Here is a 26,112-nt window from a genome sequence, read left to right as displayed (position 1 = left end):
CAGAATACAGACCCAAAGATATCACTGAGCTTATACACTTCATCCTCACACACAACAATTTCACTTTTAATAATCAACACTTCCTCCAGATGATGGGAACAGCTATGGGCACTAAAATGGCCCCACAGTATGCCAACCTTTTTATGAACCACCTGGAAGAAGACTTCCTCAAGAACTGCACCATCAAACCCTTGCTGTAGAATTCACCCAAGGAACCTTGTCTGCCTATATCCTTAGACCAACACAGCTACAACCTAAACCCCTGCAAGAAATATCTTGGGTTTCTATCATGGGAACAGCATTATCCATTCTGAATCTTGCCTTTTGGGCTGGCAGCAGCAATGCAAGGTGAAAGTCACAAGACTTTCTTTACTTTCTTTTACTTTCTTTACTGCGGTTCACGAGCCGTGAACCGCAGTAAAGATAAAAGTTAGATGTTTAGCATGTTAGAAATGCAGACAAGGAATTACTCAGTCTGGTAACAAAACAACTTACAAACCAAAGGACAAAAGCTTGAGAGGTAGCAATGGACGAAGAATGGGGAACAAGAGACAACAGTAAATTAAAGAAATACCTCTGATTTAATAAAGCAACAGAAGGTTGCCAAAGTCATTCTGCACTGGCCACTTTGTTGCCAATAAACTACTGGTGTATTAGTCAGAATTACTTCAATTTTGAGTTTTGCTCCATTGATCGGAAGGCCAGTTAAAGGTGTTTGATCACCATTTTGGTGGGTGACTTACCTTGGGGTGACCCTTGATCGCTCCCTAACTTACCATTATCGCCTCTGAAAGACTGCCATGGCACGAGTGAACATCATCCAAAAGCTCACCAGCACAAGCTAGGCTGCAAAAGCCGCCATCCTCCACCACTTCTGCCATAGCTCTGGTCTTCTCAACAGCCAAATACTGTGCACCTGTCTGGGCCTCAAGTAGACATACCAAACTCACTGACACACAACTCTTCCCAGTAATGAGAACTCACTCTCAGACGCTGATATCAACTCCAATGCAGTGGCTACCAGTACTTTCAAACATTACTGCTCCCTCTATTCGATAGGATACAGCAACATACAGAGAAACAATACGTATCAATAGTAATCCAGACCTTTCCATCCAGAGACCTTCAAGATCTCCCAACTTGTCACATGATTTCACAAAAAACTTTCTGGACACGTACTGAGCATTGCCTAAACCACAACACTGAAGAAGCTTGGAAGAAAGCTTAGGCAGAATACACTTCCCCAAAAAACCTTGTCTCCAGCCCAACAGTGCAACAACTGGCCTTCAACCTTCCACGGAGTATGTGGACAACCCTTAATAGGATACGCCCTGGACGTGCTGGTGTGGCCAACTGATGTACAAGTGGCGCCTAAAAACCTTGCCTGGCTGTGACTCTGGAAACCCTGACCAAAACTATTGAGTACACGATAGCATCCTACCCCAGACATAAGTTTGAGGGTGATATCCTGGAGTTACACTCTTTGCAGCAGGGCACTGGTCTGATTGGGGAATTTGAAATTAAAACTGTGATGATAGCTTTTGCTCCTAAAGCCATATATAAGAAGTCAGAATTACAACCAAATCAGCAATTAAGGGACTACAATAGTGTTCCTCAGCCTCATTAGACTTGTGGCACGCCTCAGAAAACACCAGCTCTTAAACTTTCACTTATTTCTTGACTACAGAAAAATTACAGGGCAATTCTTCTGCTGCAAAGAACTCGGAAAGACTAGTCAGTGAGCATACTTTTGACGCACTGGATTCCTATTTGAAATCTCTGGATTTCTCACAAATCACATTTACGTATTTTCACATGTCACCATGCAAATATTAAAGCAGCACCCTCATAAGACCCTTGTTGAGAGTCACTAGACTAGGCCATCTAGTCAGAAATTCTAGTATTTCTAATTTAGCGTAAGGTTGCTGCTCTACATTCATTTTAGAAAGGTCAAAAAAACAGTGTGGTTTGAACCAAGGATGCTTGGAAATGTAGGGCAGTTTAGCCAATAGGCCCTTCTAGCAGGAGAGGGTCATTTATTGATATTAATGAATATTTGTAATACTAAAGAAGAAATCCTGATAGGCGCATTCGTTTTGATACAGGTCTCCAAGAGATGAAATTCCACTTACTTGGGACGCGTGACCCTGCATTCATAAGGCTATGACCCAGACAACATGGGTGCCTTCAAAACACTAACTTCTATGATTAGATATAGAATATGATATATATGATCAATATTCTATTGATTCCATCTACTTCATATAAAACAGTAGTAAAACATTTTAAGAAGACTTCCTCTCCCACAAGTCATTCTGAACAGCTGCATTTTGCAGTATTACTTTTTAAAAGTAATTACATTTTTAATATGTTTCCATCTGCTGCTATACCAGAAGGCAGACTTTCCTTGCTGCAGCAACCACAAAAGCTAACTGATTATCTGACCACATTCACCACAGAAAGGATGGCAAACAATCCTGCACCTGCAATGTTGATTATCTCTTCCTTTCATACACACCTTCCTCCACCTGTTGCTGTTCTAACCTTCTCTCATTAGCAATTAAATTTTTTTAAAAAGTGGCCTTGAGATGTTCAGCTACACTTACAATAGCTATTCTTCTGCAGTCTGACATCTGAGATGCAGGTAGGTCTTCTTTCTTACTGCTTACACAAGTGTTTGTTCCCCCTGAATTATACAGGCCTCTATCAAAATGAATCTGTTCGACTGCTAACAGAAATCATCATCATTGTACTTTTCTGCATATTTAACATATATTTGGGTTCATCTTTTCAAAAGACTTTAGGATATGCTTAAAAAAAATTGCCATGGAATGTGTATACTTGAGTTTTAATGCTACAAATCAGGGACAATTCCCACCAAGGGAAACACTGAGATTGAGCACATATGCAAGACTCATAATAGGAAAAACAACGAAACAGAAAAAAAACAAAGACCTTTAATTTTACCTCTCAATGCCAATACTTAATTTTGCAATAGAGAACAAGCTTTAGGAGTAGATCATCCATTTTTGGCATAAAGGATATTTTACGTCAGCCATGGGTGCTTCTTATCAAAAAGGTAGGACAAGGCCTTGTCCACGCTAGCAAAGGTTGTCAAGCAATATCAATCAATGCCCATGGGCAAATTATGCTGCTTAAAATTCTCATGCTAGATCCCTGAATGAAACTGCCATGCTAGCTGAAGGACTATTTTGTCAGTTTAACTGCAGGTACCCCAGGGGTTTTATTGATATGCCTATGCTGGTTCAGAGTGGGAGTTTCACAGACACTAGTGTGTCCTAAGACTTGCTATGGAAAACACAGGGCTCATTGAATGGTGTTCCCCAGACAGTTCTGTTGTGCTTGTCCCATGACTGAAATTGCGCCTCCCTTTTTTTTTTGTATGCATCTACAAATCCAGTTTTGTATGGTGCATTAAGATCTTAAATAGAATTATTTTCTAATACATTTTTCAGAAAAAGGTATTTTAATCAATGAGGTTATCCAAACAGTCATTAAGTTTAATGGAAAAACCCTGAGGTTACTGGACTATCACTGAAAATTGTCCTGAACATTCTTGTAAATCAGAAATATTTACAAATGTATACACTTGTAAACACAGCGTCCCATTACAGTAATCATCAGCACAACGCAGACATCAAGATAAGACCATTGCTGTTGGGATCTGGCCCCACAATAATGCAAAGAATGACATTTGACTTAAAACTTCCTCCCTACCTTTGGCTGCTTCTCTACAGTTGTCTTCCAGAACTAATTCTATCCCAGTTCCCCATCTCAATCTGGCCCAAAGAAACATTCCTAATCACTTATAGCAATATGGATCCATCTGTTCCCAGGACTTAACAGTAATTCCTTAACATTTAAAAAAAAAGCAGGATTTTAGACATCTCTGGTATAGATTGACTGCAAAAGTTGTGACCTTTGTTAGCCTGTTAGAAGTCTATACACTAGGTAGATTGGCTAAAAAATAAATTAGGTCAGTTAAGTACTATAAATGCAACCAATACCTGCATACTTAGGCCCTTATCAATACAAATCAAATTTGCCTAACATCAAATGGTCAAAGACTGCAAGTTTAACATTTTAATGCCCAAAGGAGGATTGATATCACTCTGCTAAAATACTATCTGGTTAAACATAACCTACAAAGTTGTTTTTGGTAGGCTTTTATTTAATCACCCAACACACAAAGTTCTCAAACATGACTTGTGCCATAAACAATAGGAGATTACTGTTTTACAGTAATATTTACCTTATAAATAACCCACTTTCTGTATGAGCAGAGCTCACTTACCTGCACTGCCAAGTTGTTTATAAAACCTGTACTCTAAATGGAGCTGTGGGGCACGGGATTTTATGGGTTCCTGCAAAGAGTGAAGAAATAAGAGTCACTCTTCAATAATGCACAATTTTCCACATAATTGGTTTAGCTTGAAACTTTCCACCATTTGTGTTAACACCCAAATAAATACTGCAGTTAAGCTATGTACAGAGTAAGAAAATTCCAGCAAAGGAACAGGCCATTAGTTGTCACCTAACTGAACAAAGAGAAAAATAGAAACTGCTGTAAGAGCATTGATTGATGCTCTGAAACAGCTATTCTAGACAGTTTATTTAAAAAAAAAAAATCTGCAATGAGGAAAAGCTCTCTCATTAAAAATAATTCTTGTTGATGCATATTTAGAATAGAAACTTTGCTGAACAGTACTTATTCCCTGAAGAACTACCATGACCTCATAAGTACATTCCTGGAAGAGAAATCTAAAAGGAACTAAGTTACAGGTTCATAAGCAGTGGCCACGGGATCATTGATAAGCCAAAGCATCTTTGATCATCACAGCCTTAAGTTTTTGGAGCATTTTCAGTCACTTTGTTGCTTTCAATCAGTATCCTTAATTGTATAAAGCTACTGCCTTGCTCTGAACAAGAATACACAACAACTGTGAAGCATGCCAGCCTCAGACTAGAATCTTCTGTTATAAGTCTAAATGAATAAATAAAAATATCCATCCATCTTTATTTTCTTGGTTTGGGGGTAGGGGGTACTTCACCTGTATATGATGCAACTTCCCAGCCATTTCAACCATCTTTAAGGTATAGCTTTTTGTCTATGCACACTGTCTGTATCTAAAAGATTCAAATATTAACTATGTATGTAGGCTTCTGGAAACAGAGGTATGTGAGACTTATTCAAGCCTTTGTTTTTAATTAGATTTCTCATGTGATTCAACTAGAAGTACATTAACTAGACCTATTGCTCATACCCAATATTGACACTTTCATATTAAAAGGAGGCAAGTAGGCGACTGATGCATCATACTTGTGACCAAGAATGTTACGGTTCAAAGACCCTCAAAGTAGGAGGTAAGTTTGACCATATGTGGGAGTAACTGAAGGAGGTTACATATATATAAATTTGGAAAAACATGTTTATATTCATACAGTTTTAAAAGTTGTTAACAACATGACAAAGAATCTAATCCGATAAAGACCTACCTGATCCCAATACTGAAATTCAACTTCAAAAAGTATTGGGAACTTAATCTAAATGCGAAACCAGCTTCATTTAAGTGAATGTTACGTTCCTTTACTGAAGCTGCTATCTAGCATCTTTCAAAAGTTCCAGAAATCCATAAGGTACCATTTCAAAACAAGTTCTATTACCCCTCCCTACCCCCATATACACCCACACTTTCACTCATATGATTAGGGCCCTGCAGGCAAAGCCCTACAAGGAGAGACTGAGGGCCCTGGATCTCTTCTCTCTGCAAGAGAAGGCTGAGAGGTGATCTTGTGGCCACCTACAAATTCATCAGGGGAAGCAGCAAGGAATAGGAGATGCTCCATTTACCAGGGCACCCCTTGGAGTAACTAGGAACAATAGCCACAAACTGACAGACAGCAGATTTAGGTTAGACATCACCAGGAAGAACTTCTTTATGGTAAGAGTTGCCAGAATCTGGAACAGGCTTCCAAGGGAGGTGGTGCTCTCCCCTACCTTGGGGGTTTTTAAGAGGAAGCTAGACATGCACCTGGCTGGGGTCATCTGACCCCAGGCTGGGGTCACCTGACCCCAGAGCTCTTTTCTGCCCAGGACAGGGGGTTGGACTCAATCTGCTAAGGTCCCTTCCAACCCAAACATCTATGAATCATCCCCAACATGGTTATAACAATGTGCTTCACTTCTGGCTGAATGGACCACCTGCAAAATTCAGCTGGCATTCTATCTCTGGCCTCATTTTTGAGTCCCCTAGGACTACAGAAACAGACTTCCATGGTGTAGGAACTGCAAGGTAAGGTCCCCTTACAAAACTAGCAAAAGGATCTTGGCTGGAACTTCTATCTATACAAGCTGCTTATAACAAAACAAAACAAAAAAAAAAAAAACAAACCCCAAAACAAAACAAAAAAACCCCTCTCTGTTGGCTAGCAGAAAAAAATATCAGAGATTTAAAAAAAACCAAAAAAACCCCCCAAAAAACTCATGACTACAAAAAAGGTCTAGAATTAGAGAAAAACATGGACAGCCCCATGGCAGGTGGACTTGATTCTCCTGTTTTGTGTGTACTGCTCAGTCAGTGAAGACCCAAATACCCAATACATTAACCCTTTGGGCAAAGTAATGCAAGAACGCCAGTGCACATGCAGGCCACTATTGTACTTTAGCATGAGCCATATAGGTTGGGACTTTTAAGTTGTCTTCTGTCCATTTGCCAGAATTGCGGTAGTCGATTCTAGCTTGACCACAATAAATGGCCATCCTCTCGGGAAGGTTCTGAGAGCTGCTGGTAAATCTTGCTGCTACATTTGAAATCCCTGAGTTGTTGCTATTTACTATACAAGAACATCATTCAACCAGAGAAGCACAGAGCAATCACCATCCTTTACATAAAACTCCAAACCAGCACATGTGTGCTCTCTCCTCCTCCCCCTCTCTAAAAGAAATAAAACAAAGTTAATAAGACTACCTTGAAAAGTGAATCTGTTTGACACCTTTTATTGCCCAATTATTTCAACTGAAGCAACAACTATGTCCAATGCCAGTAATTCCAATCTTCACCAGGTGTAACAAATTGCTAAATCAGAGTCACTTATAACATTACCATCTAGAGATGCAGACCAGAAATTGTGGCCAAGAATATTTGTAAGAAGACTAACAAGGCAAGACATATCCCACTGGCAGAGTAAAGTGTGGCAAAGCATCTGTCGCTAACCTTGGATTTTTCACCTCCCTCACTCATGAAGATAATTCTGCACAGTTAGATCAATGAATGCCACAGAACAAAATTCTGACCTTCCTTGATTTAATTAAACTTGTAACACCATGAATCCTATAGCTAACCAGAAGTCAAATTTAAAAGAAATGCTTACATTTCCTGGTAAGGAACTGGAAGGATAATATTTATTGCTGCCCATCTCAAGCTCAAAGGACTAAATAGGCACCTCTTGGTCTTGCAAGATGATAGAATTAAAGTTCAAAGGATGATTCCAAAAAACAGGCAGGGCACAAAGCTTGTTCTTCCTTCCCTCCCTCCCCCACATCACTGAAAGACTGTTTTCTTGGAGCAGTCCCCCTCGGAAGAATAAGCTGTTCATAACTATTTCATTTCAATACCAACCTTAATGTTATTTACAAGGATGGAACAAGACTTCTGGGATTTAAGGTCAGGTAAGGCACTGCTGCAGAAAATTAAAGAAAGCCATTCGTAGGCCTCAATTTATATACATGATAAGACAACTTGTGATAATTTAGTCTAGAAGGCCCATGTGTATTCCTTGATTTTGTCCATGAATTGAACACATTATTTTATTGGTTTTTATAAACCCAGGTTAGCAAGGAAAAAGCACTGAACAGCTGGATTTCACTTTATCCTACAGCCCAAGAGCTTAGTTCTTATGCGTTCCAGCAAATTAGTTCATCAATTGAATCTTTATAGTAATTATGATCTGTACTCCAAGATCTAAACCTAATTCTGACTAGCTAATTACATAATCTTCAGTAAGCCACTCAAACCAGTTCTTAAAAAAAAAACAACCACCCACTGTGTGCTTGATTCAGGTGTGCAATGAAAGGACAGTACCTTTAAAACACATTTGGCATCTATGCTCCATCACATTAATTGCATGGGACAGCCAAATGCATTTTTGCACAACCTGCAAATTTCAGAAACCAGGTTTCAAATTTGAGAGTACAATTCCCATTCTCTCTCTCTCTTTTTTTTTTTTTTTAAACAAAGGAAGAAAAATCTTTCTAAGTTCAGTTAACATTGGCAGAGATATGAAAGAAACTATGATTTAAATACCTGAATTAAAGTGTTTGAGTATAAAACTCATGGACAATTGAAATGGGCATATTTCAATGTTGTTGATAGTCCCATAATTGGAAAAGTAGCTCCAATACAGTAAGTAAGAGGTGGCCAACCTGTGGCACACTGTTACTCAAGTGGTACAAAATCTGCATATGGCCCAGGGCAAGTTGAGGAGGAGAACAGGCAGTGCAGCAACAGATAGGGCATAGAGCAGCAGATTGTACAGGGGAAAGGGATTAGAGTGGCACTTGGGAAGGGGGCAAGGCTAATTTGTGGCATACTTGCCAAAAAGGTTGGCTGCCATTGCAATACATGACCAAGTTGTTTGAAATATCAGTTCTTCAGATTTCATCCTGAAATAAGGGAAAGAACTGATAAAATAAAGGTTAAAACATTAAAGAACGAGAGCAAGAATCCAAAGGGAAGGCTAATGCACAGCTACATCTATACAGATATTAGAAGGGTTTCGTAGGGACATCCCACACTTATCCAAGCCATTTTGAGATTGAAATTTAATAGAGCTTCGCATATAACAAGGCATGGTTTTGATGTTAATACAGCACTGAATTATCTCTTGGTTTCTTCCAATGACGTGCCTTTGTGGGATCATCTCTCAAAATGAAAGAAACTAAGAAGCTTCATATAAGAAGATTTCTGTACGACTACGAACTCCCTATTGCTAACTGCTTCTGTCTAAAGAACACATTGGTTAAACCTGACTATAGCTGCCTCAGTTTTCTCAGTATAGGGTCACTCAGCTTCACATTTTAACAGGGGGCAGAGAGAGAAGGGCAGAAGGGAGTCTTCAGCCATAACTTTTAGCAGCTACTGGGGGACTTGCTAACTACTCCTTACAGATTACACAGCATTTCAAGAAATCACTAAGGGGCTCCTTAATACAAAAGTGGTTGAGCCCCGACTTTTTGTGACCTGGTTTTAAGGATAAGATAGAGCATATTACAAAAAAATGCAATAATGGTTCTACAGAGATCAAACAGGGCAGAACAGGATTGCACCTAGGATCATAGGAAACTAGAGCTAGAAGAGACCTCATGAGGTCATCTCATCCAGCCCCCTACTCAAGGCAGGATCATCCCAGCCCAGAGTCTAACCTGCTCTTGAAAACCTCCAAGACTCTGCAACTCCTCTAGGCAGTCTGTTCCAATGCTTGCCCACTCACACAAAGTTCTCCGAACCCCCAACCTACATTTCTCCTTCTGTAGCTTGAGGCCATTCCTCCTAATCCTGTCCCTTACAGCCACAGAGAAAAGTTCATCTCCATCCTTTCTGTAATAATCACCCTTCAAGCATTTAAAGACTTATCAAACCCTCCCCCACCCCCTTCTCTTCTCCAGACTAAGTAATCCTAGCACTTCAAACCAGGCTTTCTTCAGAAGTCTTGCCTCCTAGGCCCCAAATAATTTTTGTTGCTCTGCACTCAACTCTCAACAAGACCATCCACATCCTTGTTGAAATGAAGGGCCCAAAACTGGACACAGCACTCCAGATGAGGCTTCACCAGTGCTAAAAAAAGCAAAACAATTACTTCCCTTGATGTGCAAGTGACACTCCTGGTAATACAACCCCGTATACAGTTCGCTTTATTTTTCCAACAAGAGGACATTGTTGGCTTACATTCAGTTTATGGTCTACTGTAACCCCCAGGTCCTTCTCTGCAGTCCTGCAGCCTGGCAAGTCATTCCCAGTCTATATTGGTGCATTCACTTATTCCATCTCAAGTGCTGAACTCTGCACTTGGTCATTATTGAATCTGATCTGATTGATTGTGGATCATTTCTCCAACCTATTCAGGTCATTCTGGATCCTAGCCCTACCCTCTGGAGTATCTGAAAATGCTCCCAACTTCATGTTGTCCACATATTTGCTAAGCTTGCACTCAATCCCATTATCCAAATCATTAAATGAAGATAGTAAACAATACTGGACCCAAGACAGAGCCCTGGGGAGCACCACTTGATACCTTCTTCTGACTAGACACTGAGCCATTGATGGCTTCTCATTGAACAAGACTATGCAACCATTTATGTATTCACTTTACAGCAGTTTCATCTGCATTTCCTTTGCTTGTTAATAGGAATGTTGAGTGTCAAAAGCCTTACTACAATCAAGGTATAAATCACACCCACGTCTTTTCCCTGTCCACAGAGCCTGTCACTGTATCATAGAAGGAAATCAGGTTAGTCAGGCAAGACTTGCTCTTGGTGAATCTATGCTGGCTTCTCCTGATCACTTTGGCCTCCTCTAGGTGCTTCACAATGAATTCCTTGAGAAAATGTTCCGTGGTCTTTTCATGTATCAAGGTCAGGCTGTCCTTCCTGAAAAAGGAAGATACAGGTCTCTAGGTCCCTGTATCTTCCTTTTTCCCTTTCTTAAAGATGGGCACTATATTTGTCCTTTTCTAGTCATCTGGGACCTCACCTGACCTCTGCAAGTTATCAAAGAGGATAGCCAATGGTCTGAAACTACACCTCTGCAAGTTATCAAAGAGGATAGCCAAAGATCTGAAACTCCCCCAGCCAATTCCTTCATCTAGCTTCTCTAAGCATTTCTTAACCTGATCTGCCATTACTCTAGGCTATTTGTCTATATCCCTATCTTTGCTGACAACTGCACTCATCATCTGGTAGCTATCCCTATTTGTGAAAACCAGAAAAGGTGTTAAATATTTCAGCCTACTCTGCATCATCCATAACTAGACTGACTTCTGTATTCCATAAGGGACTTACGGTTTCTCTGGTCTTCCCCTTAATTTTAATATATTTGTAAAAGACAGTTAAGAGGGATCTCATGTCCCTTGCCAGCTGCATCTCAAATTGTGCCTTCCTAATTTTCTTCCTGCATGCCCATGAATCTACCACTTTCCTAATATTATGACCAAGTTTCCACTTGAGATAGGATTCCTTTTCTGAGTTTCAATTCCTTGAAGAGCTTGCTGTATAGCCAGGATAGCCTCCTACTGTTCTTCCTATTCTTCTGTTGCACTGGGATAGCTTGCTCCTGAGCCCTTAAGAGGACCTCCTTAAAGTAGTCAGCTGGACTCCTTTTTCCTTCAGACTTGCCTCCCAAGGGGTCCTGCCTGCCAGTTCCTCAAGTCTGTTAAAGCCTATTTTCCTCAAATCCAGTGTCCTCCCCTGGTTGCTCTCCTTTCTTCCTCCCCTTGGATCTTGGATTTATCCCTGCATTGTCACTGTCACTCAAGTCACTGCTCACCAACAGGGAAGAATTGGTTGAGAATGTGAAGGTGGAAAGTAAGACAAGAAGAGCTCTCTCACCCCCATCTTCTTCCCTGCCCCCCGCCCCAGTTGGCCTTTCTACCATCTGTATCAAAAAATAATTCCCAAAACACTCCAGAAATTTGCTGGACTGCTTGTGCATTGTTGAGTTTCCCTCCCAGCAGATGGGCCAATAATTTAAGTCCCTCATGAGAATCAGGTCCTGTGATGTGGAAGCTTCTGTCAGTTGTTTAAAGAAGGCCTGGTCCATCTCCTCCCTCCTCCTAGTTTGGTGGCCTGCAACAGACTCCCACCATGACATCCCTCCTGCTGTTCTCCCCGCTCACCTTTACTCAGGCTTTGAACATGCTGACTTCCACTTTGTACTGCACCTATGAACACGCGTACATGGCCTTTATATATAAGGCTACATCTCTTCCTTTGGTCCCCTGTCTATCGAATCGACTCTATCCTACCTGAACAGGCTGTACTCACCCAAGACTACTCCAGTCATGTGAATGATCCAAGTCACCATAATCCCAATTATATCATAAATCTGTGCCTGTACTAGGAACTCCAGTTGTTCCCGTTTGTTCCCCATACTTTTCATCTTAGCGTAAAAACATTTCAGGTATCTGACTGTCCTACCCTTTCCCCGAGAACACTGCTAAAGCTTCCATTATTGTTTCTTCTTACTATTTTTTTTATCCAGGTTTCCAGGCTCTTTACTTACCTCTGGGCTTTTGTTTCCATCCTCCAATGAACCTAGTTTAAGCCCTCTTTGCTAGGTTAGCAAGCCCATACAAAAAGACTTTTGTTCCCACTTCCCCCTCCTCATCAGATGAACCCCATTTCTTCCCAGCAGTCCATCTTTCTGGAACACTAACTCATGGTTGAAGAAGCCAAAGCCCTGCTGGTGACACCACCTATGCAGCTACATGTTACATCTCCAGGATGCATCTGCTCCTAGCTAGGCCTTTACTCTTGACTGGAAGGACCAGCAAGAACATCACCTGGGACAGTGTCCCTTTCACCCTCTCTAGCCTGTATAACATCTTGCCAAAAGTGAGTAAACTGAGAGGAAAAAAAAAAAGTGTTGCCCACTATCAAGTTTTGCCTTAAAGCCTGCCTGAAAGTTTCAATTTTCAAACTAGAAAAGACTCATAAGAACACTAGAAGAAAATGTGACCACTTGGACAAAGTATAATGGTCAAGCATCTCAAGACTTCTTATAAGCATTAAATGTCACAAAACTGCCACAAGATTACCAAAGTTATTTTACTGCTGAGAAAATAGGACATAGATTTGGCAGCTTGACTAATGACGTAAGTTTTAAGAGCCATGGTTAAAACTCCTTTTTAACGGTGAGTTACATTTCCTAAACAAATGTTGACCACATTACCCATCTGAGTTCTAAAGAACAACTGAGCAAGAGGGATAGCTTCATCTCAACCAGCAGCTAGCCTCCTCCAAAGCTTTTCCCTCCCTTAGTCACAAGTCACTGCATTTCTTGTGCGAGAAGCAAGAACTTTCCGTATATGCTTTCCACATTACAGGCATCATGTACGATTTGAGAACTGTATCCAGAAGACCATAATATTGGACATGTGAAGGATATCTATTATGCAATGTACTGCTCACCTCAATTAAAAAAAAAGTCTACTGCATACCACTCAAAAGGCTAGAATTCAAATAGTTTTCAAATGATCTTTGTAAAAATTCTTCACAGCAGGCAACCAGACTCATTATTCATATATTTGGACATTCTTTCTAGGGTGTCTTGGAATAAAATGCTAGTCTATACTAGTTACTGTGGCCCTTGATTCAGAGCACCCAAATTAAGCTGAAAGGAAACTACCCAGCTCTCTGAAGAGCCAGAAGGCAGGCAAGGCCAAGCCAGCAAGAGCTCATGACACTTGATAAGGTATTACATACCAGTGTTCTGGCTTCACCTTTCCTCAAGAGAGGCCAATTTTAAGATAAGCTTTTTCCACTACCACTTACAGATGAATGTAGAGCACTGCACAGCTTAATTTCTACTTTCCAACCCATGTGCAAAAGACTGCCAAATTACTGGTAATCTTGGCAACGCAGAATGGAAAGATTCTTTACAAGCTCAGTGAAGAAATGCAATCATGGACATGGGCAATCAGCCACACCTGTAGCATTGCTAGAATGCTTAAGCAGTAGCACCACTGAATGCAAACTTGTGATCTGCTCCCAGTTCAGTCCAGGTTGTGATGTAAAGGCAGGTGAAAGACACCTACCATCTTGCGTATATACTACAACTGCACTTTTAAGCATGCTCTAAACATCTAGTCCAAGACATTTTGTTCTCACTTCATAATGCACTACCCTAACCCATGATGATCTTGTCTCTGTTCAGCAATACTGCAGTTTAAGTTAAGCGTAGGGTGCGAGAAAGCTGCCTTCTGCATTTGACATTTGCAACTGTCAAGAGCCATTTTAAAAAAAATAAATTAAGGTTCTACTCACCAGTTTGATCGCTACATATTCATTGGTATAGAGATTTTTGCCTGTGGAACAAAAGAGAGAAAAAACTTGAAGTACTACATTTGTGACAGACACTTTCTAATTTAAGAGGTCAAGCATAATAACAGTCATTATTTGACGTTGAAGGCAAACAGCAATTTTGAGGCTACAATGGGCAGACTCAAAACAAGTTTGTTTAATACATATTAAATATAATTTACCAGGCTAAAATACAAACATCATATTAACAGTAAGGTACCAAAAATTTCAGCGCATGGATTAATACAAGCATGAATGCTCTGAAAAGAGCTGATATTCAGAGATATTTCCTGGACGTGCTATGGTTTGTCATATGAACCACAGTCAAAAAACTGATTAGATGACTAGCTGATATGCTGCAAATTTGTTTGCAGTAGAAGAGACTAAACTAGTAAGGTGATGGAGTAATTTCTTAATTGTGGTTTCAACATAAAAAGTTTCCCGTAAGCTAAGAACCACTCACAGTTGTTGCTCTACTAGTTGAAAGCCAATATCTAGGGGAGATAGCTCTACCTGTTACCATATAAAAAAAACCCTGACAGCATCACTGTTGATGAGCATGCTACTTTTGACTTCTGCCAACACATGAGCACATTGTTTGAATAAAGCTATGTCCTGTACAACAGCACAAACACTACCCTTGGCATAAGAGATCAGCAAAACTCAGTGGCAAAATAAGTATTCATGTAACATATTGCCTGAATTATTATTCGCTACAAGATTAGCTTTCTGCAGTGGCACATTCTTAAGTGTTGGGACTTCAAACAAGAATATGCCAGTTTTCTTGAGGACAAGTAAGAAGCAACATGGCTCAAGTAACTGAAACTTAACAAGAATGTCCTCCAATGGAAAAAAAAAGTGTTTCTAAAATTCTAACTTCTCCTGGACCTTTTAAGCATTCACTTTGCAGTTTCTGGAACTAGTAATATATTCAGAGTCAAAAGAAAGCCAGTCGCATCACTAGTGACATGCTGAGTGTCAGCCAAAATTTCTAGGTACTTGGACAACCCTAAAGTGGATACTAGGTAGGAAATGCTGGTCACCCCATCTCCATATTTCTTCCTGGACATGCACGCTTTAAGAGAAGAGAAAACGGGAAGAGTCTGCAGGTTCAACAAAGAAAGACAGATACAAAATAGGCACCTTTAATCCCTAAAAACCTGCTCATCAGAGGTTTTTTGCATGTTCTAGTTAAGAACAGAATTTTAAAGCTAACTTGACAAAAAAAATGCAGCAGTCTAGCTGCCCAAGCTGATGTGGCAATGAAAGGTGTCAAATACACCACTACATTAAAATGCTGCTATTTTAGAAGCTTCAGCAAAGCATGCCTAGGTAACAGATGTCACAAGTAACTTGCAATGCTCAAGAATTTTCCAAATTACAAAGATGGATCTTAATTACAAAGATGGACAGAGCTGGAAGTCTCAACCTAGCAAAGTAACTAGCTACATTGTTTAGTGACAGCTGTGAAGGAACAGACAATTTGAGAACAAGAAATACTGTTTGAGTGGATTCAGAACGCTTCCTCTAACACAAGCACCAGCTTCACAAACCTTCAAACCCAGCAACAGAATTATTTTAAGGTAATACTCACAAAGCTTTTTAAAAAGCTATTGCATAGTAGTTCTTAACTGCTTTACCTCTTGACTCGCTTCTTCAGCTGCAGTACTTGATTTGTGGCTGCAGAACAAACCAAGTGCTAAGCTCATTTCCCATTAAGGCACCAGGCCACAAACTTAGTCAGTCATGTGAAATGCTGCACAAAACAAGCACCATGTTCAAAGAAATGAAATATCAAAAAACAACCATTCAAAAGCAACTTAAAAAAAAAGCATAAGCTTGGTCTCCTTAAAAAAATAATATTAATATTCATAAATAAGTGGGAAAAACTGGTCACGAAGTGCTTTGGTATGGATTCTGGAAACTATATGGGCTGAAGTTTTGAACACTTGCACCTGTATCTTCCACCAATAACCCTTGATTGCTAAAGGATATACTTGAAATACTATACCAGTGGTTCTCAACCTTTTTGAACTTGAGGCACCCCTCACTGGATGGGAGGAGCCCGTCCATAACTTCTGTGAACTGAATGGCATCCAATTTCAAAAACTAAATTTCAATGCTTACTTCCTTGCATACCATAGAGATCCTGCAGTGGGGACAGGATCTTCCATGCAGGGACAAGCCTGATCTTATCTACTTAGTTTATCTGCTTATCTCTTCACACCACAGAGCACCCTTCAAAGGACCTGGCAGTACTCCTGGGTGACCCGACACCCTGGTTGCAATCGCTGAATTATACCCATTCTAGTAATTCACATAGCCTTGGACACTGATGCCAAATCCCTTAATTCTCAAGAGACATACCAGTAACATTCAGTGACTCTAACCCAAATCAGAACTTAAGCCTAACAAAGGCATAAGTATGCATCTGTTGAGCTGCCTGTTCAACTCTGCCAAACTTCAACCCGTGTTATAGTTAGACTGTACTGCATTTACATACGTAAGGTTTCTGAATGTTAGGTTCCATGCAAACACCTCACTCAGCCCAAATAGTAAAAAGGACATCCAATAAAGTACCAACCTTGTCCCTTTCCCCTCCCTTCATTTGGATAAACAAATTAGTGTAGATTCAAATTCCTTTCCAAGTGCAGTTTATACAGGCATGGTCTCTGCTCTTCACCTTGTATTAACATAAATTTGGGCTGGGTACTTTAAACATTCTGACTGAGTGGCAAAACAATCCTATATTTCTACTGAACACTTTAGGTAGGGAAACCTGTATACCAGGGAGATTTAGAACTCCATATTGCAGATTGGGGATACAGTCAAAAATGCCTTGTACAGAAACTTCAGAAGAATACATCCAGGACCGTAATGATTTTTATGAAAGATAGCAAAGACGACAAGGTGCTAACATGCAAGTGCTACAAGAGTAAAATACTTTTTGTGCTCAGATGCAATCTCTTTAGCTCAGTGGTGTTCACCACCTCCACCCTACAGGGCCCTGTCATCTGGCCCACAGGACTCCCCACAGCAATTAGAATAGCTCTGGAAGCTATTGAAGCTGACACCACTCTCCCACAGCCCAATTTCTGGACTCATAAAGAATCCTATGAGACGGATTACATGATCCCACATGCCAGATGAAGCAGTATAGAGTCTGGCCAGCACACAGACCTGCTGTGTCTAAATCTGGCAAACAGGGCCAAACTAGGCCAGCATGCCAGACTGCACTTGCAGACTGACCCCTGCACTGGATCTAGCCTGCAGACTGACCCTGTCCACAGGACTGGTCTGTGGGATCTGAAGATTAAGCACCACAGTTTTAGGTAATCACATTTAGGTCTAGCTGCTCTTCATGGAATGTGTTCATTCAATCAATCAAATCAATCAATCAAAGCAGTGCCACAGAGGTATGAAATGCAAAAGCTAAAACTAGGAGTTTGCCACCAATTACAGTATACAGATTTTAAAATGTGTAACTTTTTATACCCATAACAGATCAGTAAATTTTGGGCATCCCAAAAGAAGTTTTCATTACAAATATATAAAACTTCCTTAAAGCTGTTTTGGGGAGACCTAGAAATGGAAAAAAAAAAAAGGTCACTGTAAACCCAGAAAACAAAATTACTATCAGTATCTTATTTATATTATACTATATACCTAGGATTTTCAGAAGTGTCTAGCAATCAAGAAACTCAAGCCCCAATGGGAAGAGAGAGACCCACGTCCCATTTTAAGGTTCATAATCTGTTAAAAAAAATGAATATGCAAGTCTAACACGTCAACAGGTTGCTTAGAGCTGCAGCACCTTCTACAGATACTTACAGCCAACTATAATAGAAAAAACAAGTTACAAGTGTGAGAAATTGCACTTCATGGCACTCTACATAAAAGATTCCATTTGTGACTGAAATTATAACTATAGGATGGTTTGGATAGGGATGATCCTGTCTCAGGGAGCAAGGGGGTTGGACTAGATGACCTCTGGAGGTCCCTTCCAGCTCCACTTCTCTATGATTCTGTAAATCACACCACACTCTTCAACCAATGCTGCTTTTGAAAAGTCACAAATCTCAATTCCTTCAAGCAGTTATTGTATTTTTATTTTTTTATGCAGTACACAGTACAACTTCAGTGCAATTCATAGCACCTGAGCCTCCAAGACCAGTTACTAGTTCAACTGTTAATTGTGGTTACAGCTGCACTAGAGACTGTAGTGCAGTGCAGAAGTAATTGAGATACCTTGGCTACCAGAGATTTTCTACAGGTGGCATCACAGACAAAACCAGCCTGAGAAGCAGGATGCATGAGCCCATGCATTCAGCAACCAAGCTAACTCAGCTATCACTAGACAACACTGCAGACTGCAAAAGATGCATTGTGTGTCTTATCTGGAGAATCCAAAGAGGATTCTTCCCAAACAGACTGATGTGATGATACCTTCATTTTTATTAAAAGTCTCCATGCTCCTTTCTGCAACTTGTGAAAAATTTACCCCCTCCAGTTAAATTTTCCAGGGCAGTGGTCGGGGGGGGTCATTCGGCCCCCTGCCAGAAAACAACTTCCGGCCAGAGGTCAGCTTTAACTAGCTTCTCAAAATGAGAGGATTAAAATTAGGCTCACCCTAATTTTTCTGTTGTTCAATCCATTTGTGCTCTTCACTATGAATGATTCAAAATAAGAATTGCTATATTGTGCTCAATTGCATTTAATTCTGGCTGCTAGGCTAATTTTTAGGGTGAGTTAGTTAATTTTTTCACGTCCAGGTTTGTCTCGGTGTCAGTATCCATGGTGTTCCTGTGCTTACTTCTCAACAGCCTCTAACTGGGGTGCTTTTTGGTACATGGAAAGCATTCACAGTCTTGTCGCCTGTTTCCCTTGTATCTTGTTAAAGACACAGTTAACGCACTCCAATCACCACCTCACTAGGTGCATTAACCACGTGCCTGTACAGGTGTCAGTAACCAAAATACAGGGGCTGCTACTGCTCCCTGAATAATAAATTTCAACTAATTAGGTCACGTGAGAGATTACTGTTAAGCTTTTTGCCCTTCTGCTCATGAACTTCCAAATGTGACCAAATGCAGTAATGTCTACCCAAATCTAACAATCCAGTGTCCCTGATGTTCTCCATAGCATTCCTAAACAGAATCAGAGCACCATTTAATTTTCTTGTTGGTGTCACTGTTGCTATTCTGAACAGGGTCAGCTGGGAAACTGGAAAAAAGACAAATCCCAACAACTTCTTTCTGCTCCAACTCACAGTTTTCCTATACACAGCAGACTTCTCACACCCCCTCAGATTGTGTATATGCTCCATACTTCAGGGTTGTTGAGGAGAAAAATCATTAAACAGTCTAACGCATCCTGATATAAATATTATATACAAATATAAGATATAAAGGTTCCATGTAGGGACCGTTGTGGGCGGTACCGCATAGAGATGGAAGCAGTTCCAAGGAGATGAAACCCAAGTATCATTAGAAAGGGAAACAGGCATCCTTAATACCAAAAGCACGTGCAAGTCATAAGTCAGGTTCAGAGGGCTGCTAGCTCCCAGGCAGCTGGATCCAGTGGCTTTGTAGCTTTGAGAAGGCACCAGGAACAGGATCCACACTTGGTTCAGGTCTACACTTAGGTGTAGAAGCAAGACTTCTTAGTCAAGAGTATACCTTTTTCCTTCCATCATTGACCAACACAGTATCTTAACAAACCTCAAAGTGTAGAAGCAATTAAATGGATAAAAAAAAAAGTGTCATTAGCAACTTGTTTAAAGACAAAAACAAGAATTGATTTGCTGGTATAAACTACAACTTTCGTTAGGAGCACAGTGGCTTGCTAGGATAGCTTATACTAGCCTATCTATACCAATGACAGCCAAGTTTCTTTGGATAGATGTGATATCTTTTACTAGACCAACTGAATAGTTGGAAAAAAAGTTCTTGGCAAGCTTTCAGGTGCAATCACCCTTCTTCAGGCATAGGGAGTCTCTGCTGTCTATTGGATTGGAAGATATCACATGGGAAAACAATCCAATCAACCTTTGGAATGGCAAAAGCTTGGATGATGCAGTAAGATGCAACAGGCATAATGACCATCTATCACACTATAGTAAGAATCTCGCTCGCAACCATTCTGTACAGCATCTCATCTATCCTTTGGCACTGGCTTTAATAATGGAGTACAGAGCTGTCCAGCTTCTGGGCTGCATGGTCGACAAACCATGGGGCCAAAGGCCACTCGCGATGCAGATACCCACCCCCAGCCTCAGAACCCCTGCCATACATGCAGCACAGGCAAGTCCACCCCATCCCACTGCATTGTTTTATGCCCAGAAGCAGGGACAGGAAGGAACAGGAGAAGCCCAAAGACCCTGGGTGCTGCTGTGGCAGGAACAATGTCAGGAGCCCACAGGCTGCATGTTAACCCCTTGCAGGCCACCAGCTAGACAGCCCTGACGTAGTACAAATTTAGTAGTGCTGGGTTTGGTGTCATTTTTAAAGCAGATGTCTCTAGCTTGGACTTTGCATTTAGACTTCATAGACATCAGGGCTGGAAGGGACCTCGGAAGATCATCGAGTCCAGCCCCCCGCCCAAAGGGCAGGAAGTCAGCTGGGGTCATAGGATCCCAGCAAGATAAGCATCCAGTTTCATCTTGAAGGTGTTCAATGAAGGCGCTTGAACCACCTCCGGTGGCAGGCTGTTCCAGACCTTGGGGGCTCGGACAGTAAAGAAGTTCTTCCTTATGTCCAGCCTGAAACGATCTTGAAGTAGTTTGTGACCATTCGACCTCGTCATCCCTTGGGGCGCTCTGGTGAACAAACGTTCCCCCAGATGCTAGTGGTCACCCTTGATAAACTTGTAGGTGGCCATCAGATCACCCCTGAGCCTGCGCTTTTCCAGGCTAAAGAGCCCCAGGGCTCTCAGCCTGTCATCGTAGGGTCTGCTTCCCTGACCTCTGATCATGCGCGTGGCTCTTCTCTGGACTCTCTCAAGCTTCTCCACATCCTTTTTGAATTGTGGAGCCCAAAACTGGACACAGTACTCCAGCTGCGGCCTCACTAAGGCCGAGTACAGGGGGAGAATGACGTCCCGGGATTTGCTTGAGAGCAAAAATAAAAATGTTTGTGCACTCCCTGCTCCTCCATTGCAGAAATCTATTTTAATCCGTTTTTAAAAACACACTTATTCTCTAAAGCAATTGGCTCCAAAATGTGGTACCTCTACTTTTGCTATTTACACACTCTCCTTTTTCATCCCTAAAGCTATTTCTTTCGGATTTGGGGGTTCCCAGTTCCTGTCATCTTGCTTTAGTTCAATCTATTCTAGATGGAGCTTTACCTGACGATTGCCTAAAAACGAGGCGCTGAACGCCGCTGCTTAGCGGCGTTCCTGTCAGAGAGTGCATTTTGCACGGGTTCTGTGATTTGGATTGACATACCACTTGTTTCTGTATAAATATGAACTCGCCATTTTCTCAACCTCCTGAAACCCTCAATATTTTGGATCTTGGAAATGGCCCGTCTCCTTATATGGTACTGGAGCAGCCGCTAAAGTTAGAGAGAGAGTTTTGCTAAAAGCTCTTTCCATTCTGGTGTTAGAAAGGAAAAAGGAGAATTGGCAATTGGGAAATTCAAGTGCAACTGCTTTCTCCGCTTGGTTCAGTAGAGGCAGAGTTGCTTGCTGGCATTCAGAACTCACTCTCTATTCTCCAAATAGTTTTGAAAAATAACAGGGTTCAGAAGGATGCCAAGGTGGGCTAAGTGGAGAAACGTGAATGTAGTGGGTAGGGTGCGTGAGAAAGTCTGTTACTAGAAATGGATTTACCCTGATCTTGCAAGCTGCTCTGCAAGGGGGGATTCCTGCCCTGCAGGAAATCAATGGGGTCTGTGGGATGGAAGGGACAACCCAGCTTTTGGCATATTTTCCATACTCTATGGACCCCTGGATTTGCAGTTTAGTACATCTACACAAACAGCCATCTATCTTATTCTCATCCTTCTAGAACCACATGAAGGCTGTCACTCCAGCTCATATGTTATTCAGAGTTAATTCAGTGTCTGCAATTTTAGTCACTATATATGGATAACTATAGGAAGCTGAGTGGGGCTCACTCCGCTACATACTGTACAAATGTTGTCAGACACAGTCTATTATGTCCAAGTATTGTGTCCACATTTTGCAATAGTTTTAAAAAAAGCAGGCAGTAGTTTCCTATTCTTTTGGGCTCACAGCATGTTGTCTGCTGCAAATCTCTATTCACGTTCTTACAGGATAACACAGTGGTGTCACATTCATCATTAAATGAATTAACCGTTAACCCTATATTTACACTCCTGCTATAAACAGAAGCTTAATTTGCTGCACTGACAGTCGGTTGCGTGCCATTTGTATCTTTTCTGTGCTATTTGGTATTTATATAGCACTCAAAAGTCACTAAATGCTTTACATATTAAAAAATACAAGTCCCCATCTGGAAGGGTTTTCCACCTTATAGCTCAATTCTGTATATTCGTGTACTTCTCATAGGCGTTCTGGAAACAGAGGTCTTGCTGAATTAGTTCTTAGGCAGCATTACATATATAGATAATTCCTAATTATGCTATATAACACCAACACCAAGCCCCTCTTTTCAACCATCACAGAATGAAAAGGAGCATTCCTACTTCGGCAGATGACAAAACAAAGCAGAGCAAAACAAATACACATTTTCCAGGGCAGATTTCACAATTGCAGTATTCCAGCTGAGCAACAGCTGGTTGGAAGAACAAAGCTGAATTCTTTTAGGGTATTCATTCGTGACATTCCCAAAAAGGAAGCAAGACAGATGAGGGAGAGATACAGCTCTTTACAGTACCTTGGCTCATCTTCAAGTGGCACTCCACTCTGCATCGGAAAAGAATTGCACCTTGTGTGCAAGAACAAGTGCGATCTTCTTTAGTAATGCTAGGAACCCACCATGCTCAGAGCTGTATCGGAGAGAGAACCAGGATGCTCTGCGTTCAGGCCCAAAGATTCCACCCTGGTCGCCAATATTGGCTTGCAGGGACGTGTAGCTTTCTTTAACATAGAGAGCCACACCCCCACCCCTTTACTCTACACGATCCCTCCTGTACAGGGTATAGCCATCTATCCCCGTGGTCCAGTAATGGGTGGAGTCCCACCAGGTCTCCGTTATCCCTATGACATCGTAATTGTTTGCACTGAGCATGAGGATGAGCTCCTCCTGCTTATTCCCCAAGCTCCTGGCATTAGTGTACAGGCAGGCAAGTGCCCCCTGGGGGGCTCCTTCCTTGCACACAGATTTTACCAGGGCTGGGGCAGGGGTGGGCTCCCTGAAGCACTGTGATCTGCTGGCTTTGCAAGGATTGTTCAGCGGGCCAGCAGTGGCGGTAGTCCCCCCGTCCCCCAACGGGCTTAGTTTAAAGCCCGGTGGAGCAGGTCAGCCAGTCTGGCTGAGAAGAGCCTCCTCCCTAGGGGAGAGAGGTGGAGGCCATCTCTTCCCAGCAGCTCGCTGCCTCTCTTGCCAAAGAGCGGGCTGTGGTCATGAAAGCCAAAGCCTTCCTGACGACACCACCGCTGCAGTCTTTGGTTGACCACATAGATCCTCCTGTCCCTTCTCAGCCCATAGCCTGAGACTGGGAGGATCGACGAGAACACTACCTGTGCCCCCAGACCCTTAAGCCCCGCTCCCAAATCCCTGTAGCGCCTCATGACCTGGCTGGGCGTGCTCCGAGCAGTGTCATTGGTGCCCACATGAATAAGGAGCATGGGATAGTGGTCTGTGGGTTTAAGGAGCTTTGGGATCCTCTCCGTATATGGTGAAGACTTAACTATATTAAAAGACAAACTTCAGTTTACTCACCTGTCACTACCATGCCAGTCACACAAACCAAGTACTGCTGCTGTCTAACACTGACCCAATTAGGTGAAGTTTATTATTCAGGGAGCAGTAGCAGCCCCTGTATTTTGGTTACCTCCTACAGAGCCAGCAGCACAAATCTGAAGTTTGACAGGAGGCAGCCCTGAGATCAGGGAGGTGCTTTCTGATAGCTCTATTCGATTCTGCTCTGATTTGATGAGGTACAAGATGTGGGAAAATAAAAATTTCCCATCTCTGTTTTGCTTAGTAGTCTGTCCTTGGCTTGCTGCCACAATGAGTCGCCCTTCCATTAGCACCGTTTATGAATCACCTCCAGCATCTTGCTTGAAGCATATTACCCAACTGCTCCAGATGGGGCAGCCAAAATGGCTACTCCTATATCAAAAAAGACCTTTGGTTTCCAGGAAGATGGATACAGCTAAGAAATCTTAGATTGCCCGTTTCCCCATCTTGTGGTTTTCAATCTGAGATCATACCCTACTGAGATCCCTGTCCAGCAACTGGTGTTTGTTGACTCAGCATTGACTGTTAACAACAGAGAACACCTCCCTTCCCCCCAAAGAAAAAGGCGAGTGATTAGTTCGAGTACAGAAGTCTGTCGGGACAGGATTGAATTCATACCATAAAGCACGCACATCCACACCCACATCCACCCCCACTTGGGAATGGGTTAATTAATATTCAGAGTTGTAATGGCTTATCAAATACAGATGTTAAAAACCTCAAGCCTTAAAGCAGCTGTGAACACTTCTAAGTTTGCTAATTAGCTTTAATTTATTCTGTACTATTAAATTCCTTAAGTGAAGCAAAAAATCTAACCAAAATGCCAATTTGTCACAAGCATGTTCCCCAGTGCTGTAAAGGTTTCAGATGAAACAATAGTTTAAAAAAAGCCTTTGCACCCAACCTGCTCAACGGTCACATAGTGAGAAAGAACACAATCACGTATTTTCAGAAGAAATCTGTTTGTTGCTGAGCATAGCAAAATAATCTGTTTCCATCAAACCCTGATCTCGTTTTCCATGAACGTGCCATGAGTCACTGATATCAGAAAGGTGAAACTAAAGCAGTGTTTATAAGCTCAGCTTGGAAAGGAACACGAACACCACTTAAAATCTTCCTTCAGGTTTGTTAATATCCACCTCCATACTGATTTGGAGCAGAGATTTACCAATGCAAAAATGCAGTCATAATAGCTTTAAAAAATTCCAAGGACTAGGCTGACATGAAGACTAAGCTTTTAGAGACGTTATCCAGGAGAATGCCCCACAGACTCTGCATGCTCAGTCCCGGAAACTGTTTAAAGCAGCAGCAGCAGGCAATTATTTGGGCTGGAGGGCCACTTAGGGAGGTTTGGTGAGCTGCTGTGGGTCAGGTCAGCAACCCCATCATCTCCTTCAATGGCTCACCCAAACTCCCTAAATGGTCCAAGGGCACCAGACAGACTGGGCGAGTAGGAATTTCATAGAGATGGGGTGGGACCTTCACAGGCAGGACTCACTCGGCCAGGTGCATGGGATGGGGTCACAGGCGGGCAGGGGGTAGTGTCTGGGAGGCACCAGGATCGTAGGGCAGTGACAGCATGTGTTCATGCAAGGGAGCAGATCACAGCTCTGCCCAGGCCCTAGCCCTGTGCCATCACCATCTCACAATCCTGGCCCCAGCCCCGGCCCTGCCAGCAGCCCCATCCCATGACCCCAGCTAAGCATGCCCTGCCTGCAGGCACCCCGGCAGTGAGAGTAGGGCAGACAGGCCGGGTCTGGTGGCTGTGGCAGTGACACTAGCGGTGGCAGCTGGAAGGAGCTTATGCCGCTGGGAAGTGCAGTCTGGCTGTCATGCAACCCCAGCCCCACTACATGCCCAGAAAAAAGAGCAATTCTGCTGCAGGCTCTCAGTTCCTTGCAATAGGTCAGAACATTTGTAACACTGAGTTCCTAACACCTTGTGCTGCTGCTACTTGTCCCCAGGGAATGCACATGCCACGTGCCCTCTGGCACATAGCAGGGTATCCCAGGTGGGCTTTTATTTACAGATATTATAAATACATTTATGTTGTTTTACTTGCATGCTGCAATTCCAATGTAGCAGCCTTCAGTGGCACCACAGCCCTAGATTCTAAGAACCAAGG

The 26,112-nt window shown here is 42.0% G+C and overlaps 1 protein-coding gene across 12 annotated transcripts in view; it reads right to left on the bottom strand.

Annotated features, from left to right (window-relative positions):
* The window catches only part of CSNK1G1 (casein kinase 1 gamma 1), a 163,513-nt gene that overhangs the window by 102,173 nt on the left and 35,228 nt on the right, over positions 1-26,112 (bottom strand). For all 12 annotated transcript variants that reach the window (XR_003093219.1, XR_003093218.1, XM_025199849.1 and 9 more), the window contains 2 exons: positions 14,060-14,100; positions 4,316-4,385 (listed from right to left, as the gene is read on the bottom strand). Coding sequence is in view for 10 of the 12 variants with exons in the window: in XM_025199849.1 (XP_025055634.1) it covers positions 4,316-4,385; positions 14,060-14,100 (111 nt within the window). In the remaining 2 variants the exon portion in view is untranslated. The remainder of the gene's footprint in view (positions 1-4,315; positions 4,386-14,059; positions 14,101-26,112) is intronic.

Source organism: Alligator sinensis, unplaced genomic scaffold (genome assembly GCF_000455745.1).
Source record: "Alligator sinensis unplaced genomic scaffold, ASM45574v1 scaffold1097_1, whole genome shotgun sequence".
Taxonomy (NCBI): domain Eukaryota; kingdom Metazoa; phylum Chordata; order Crocodylia; family Alligatoridae; genus Alligator; species Alligator sinensis.
This window is presented reverse-complemented; position numbering and strand designations above follow the sequence as displayed.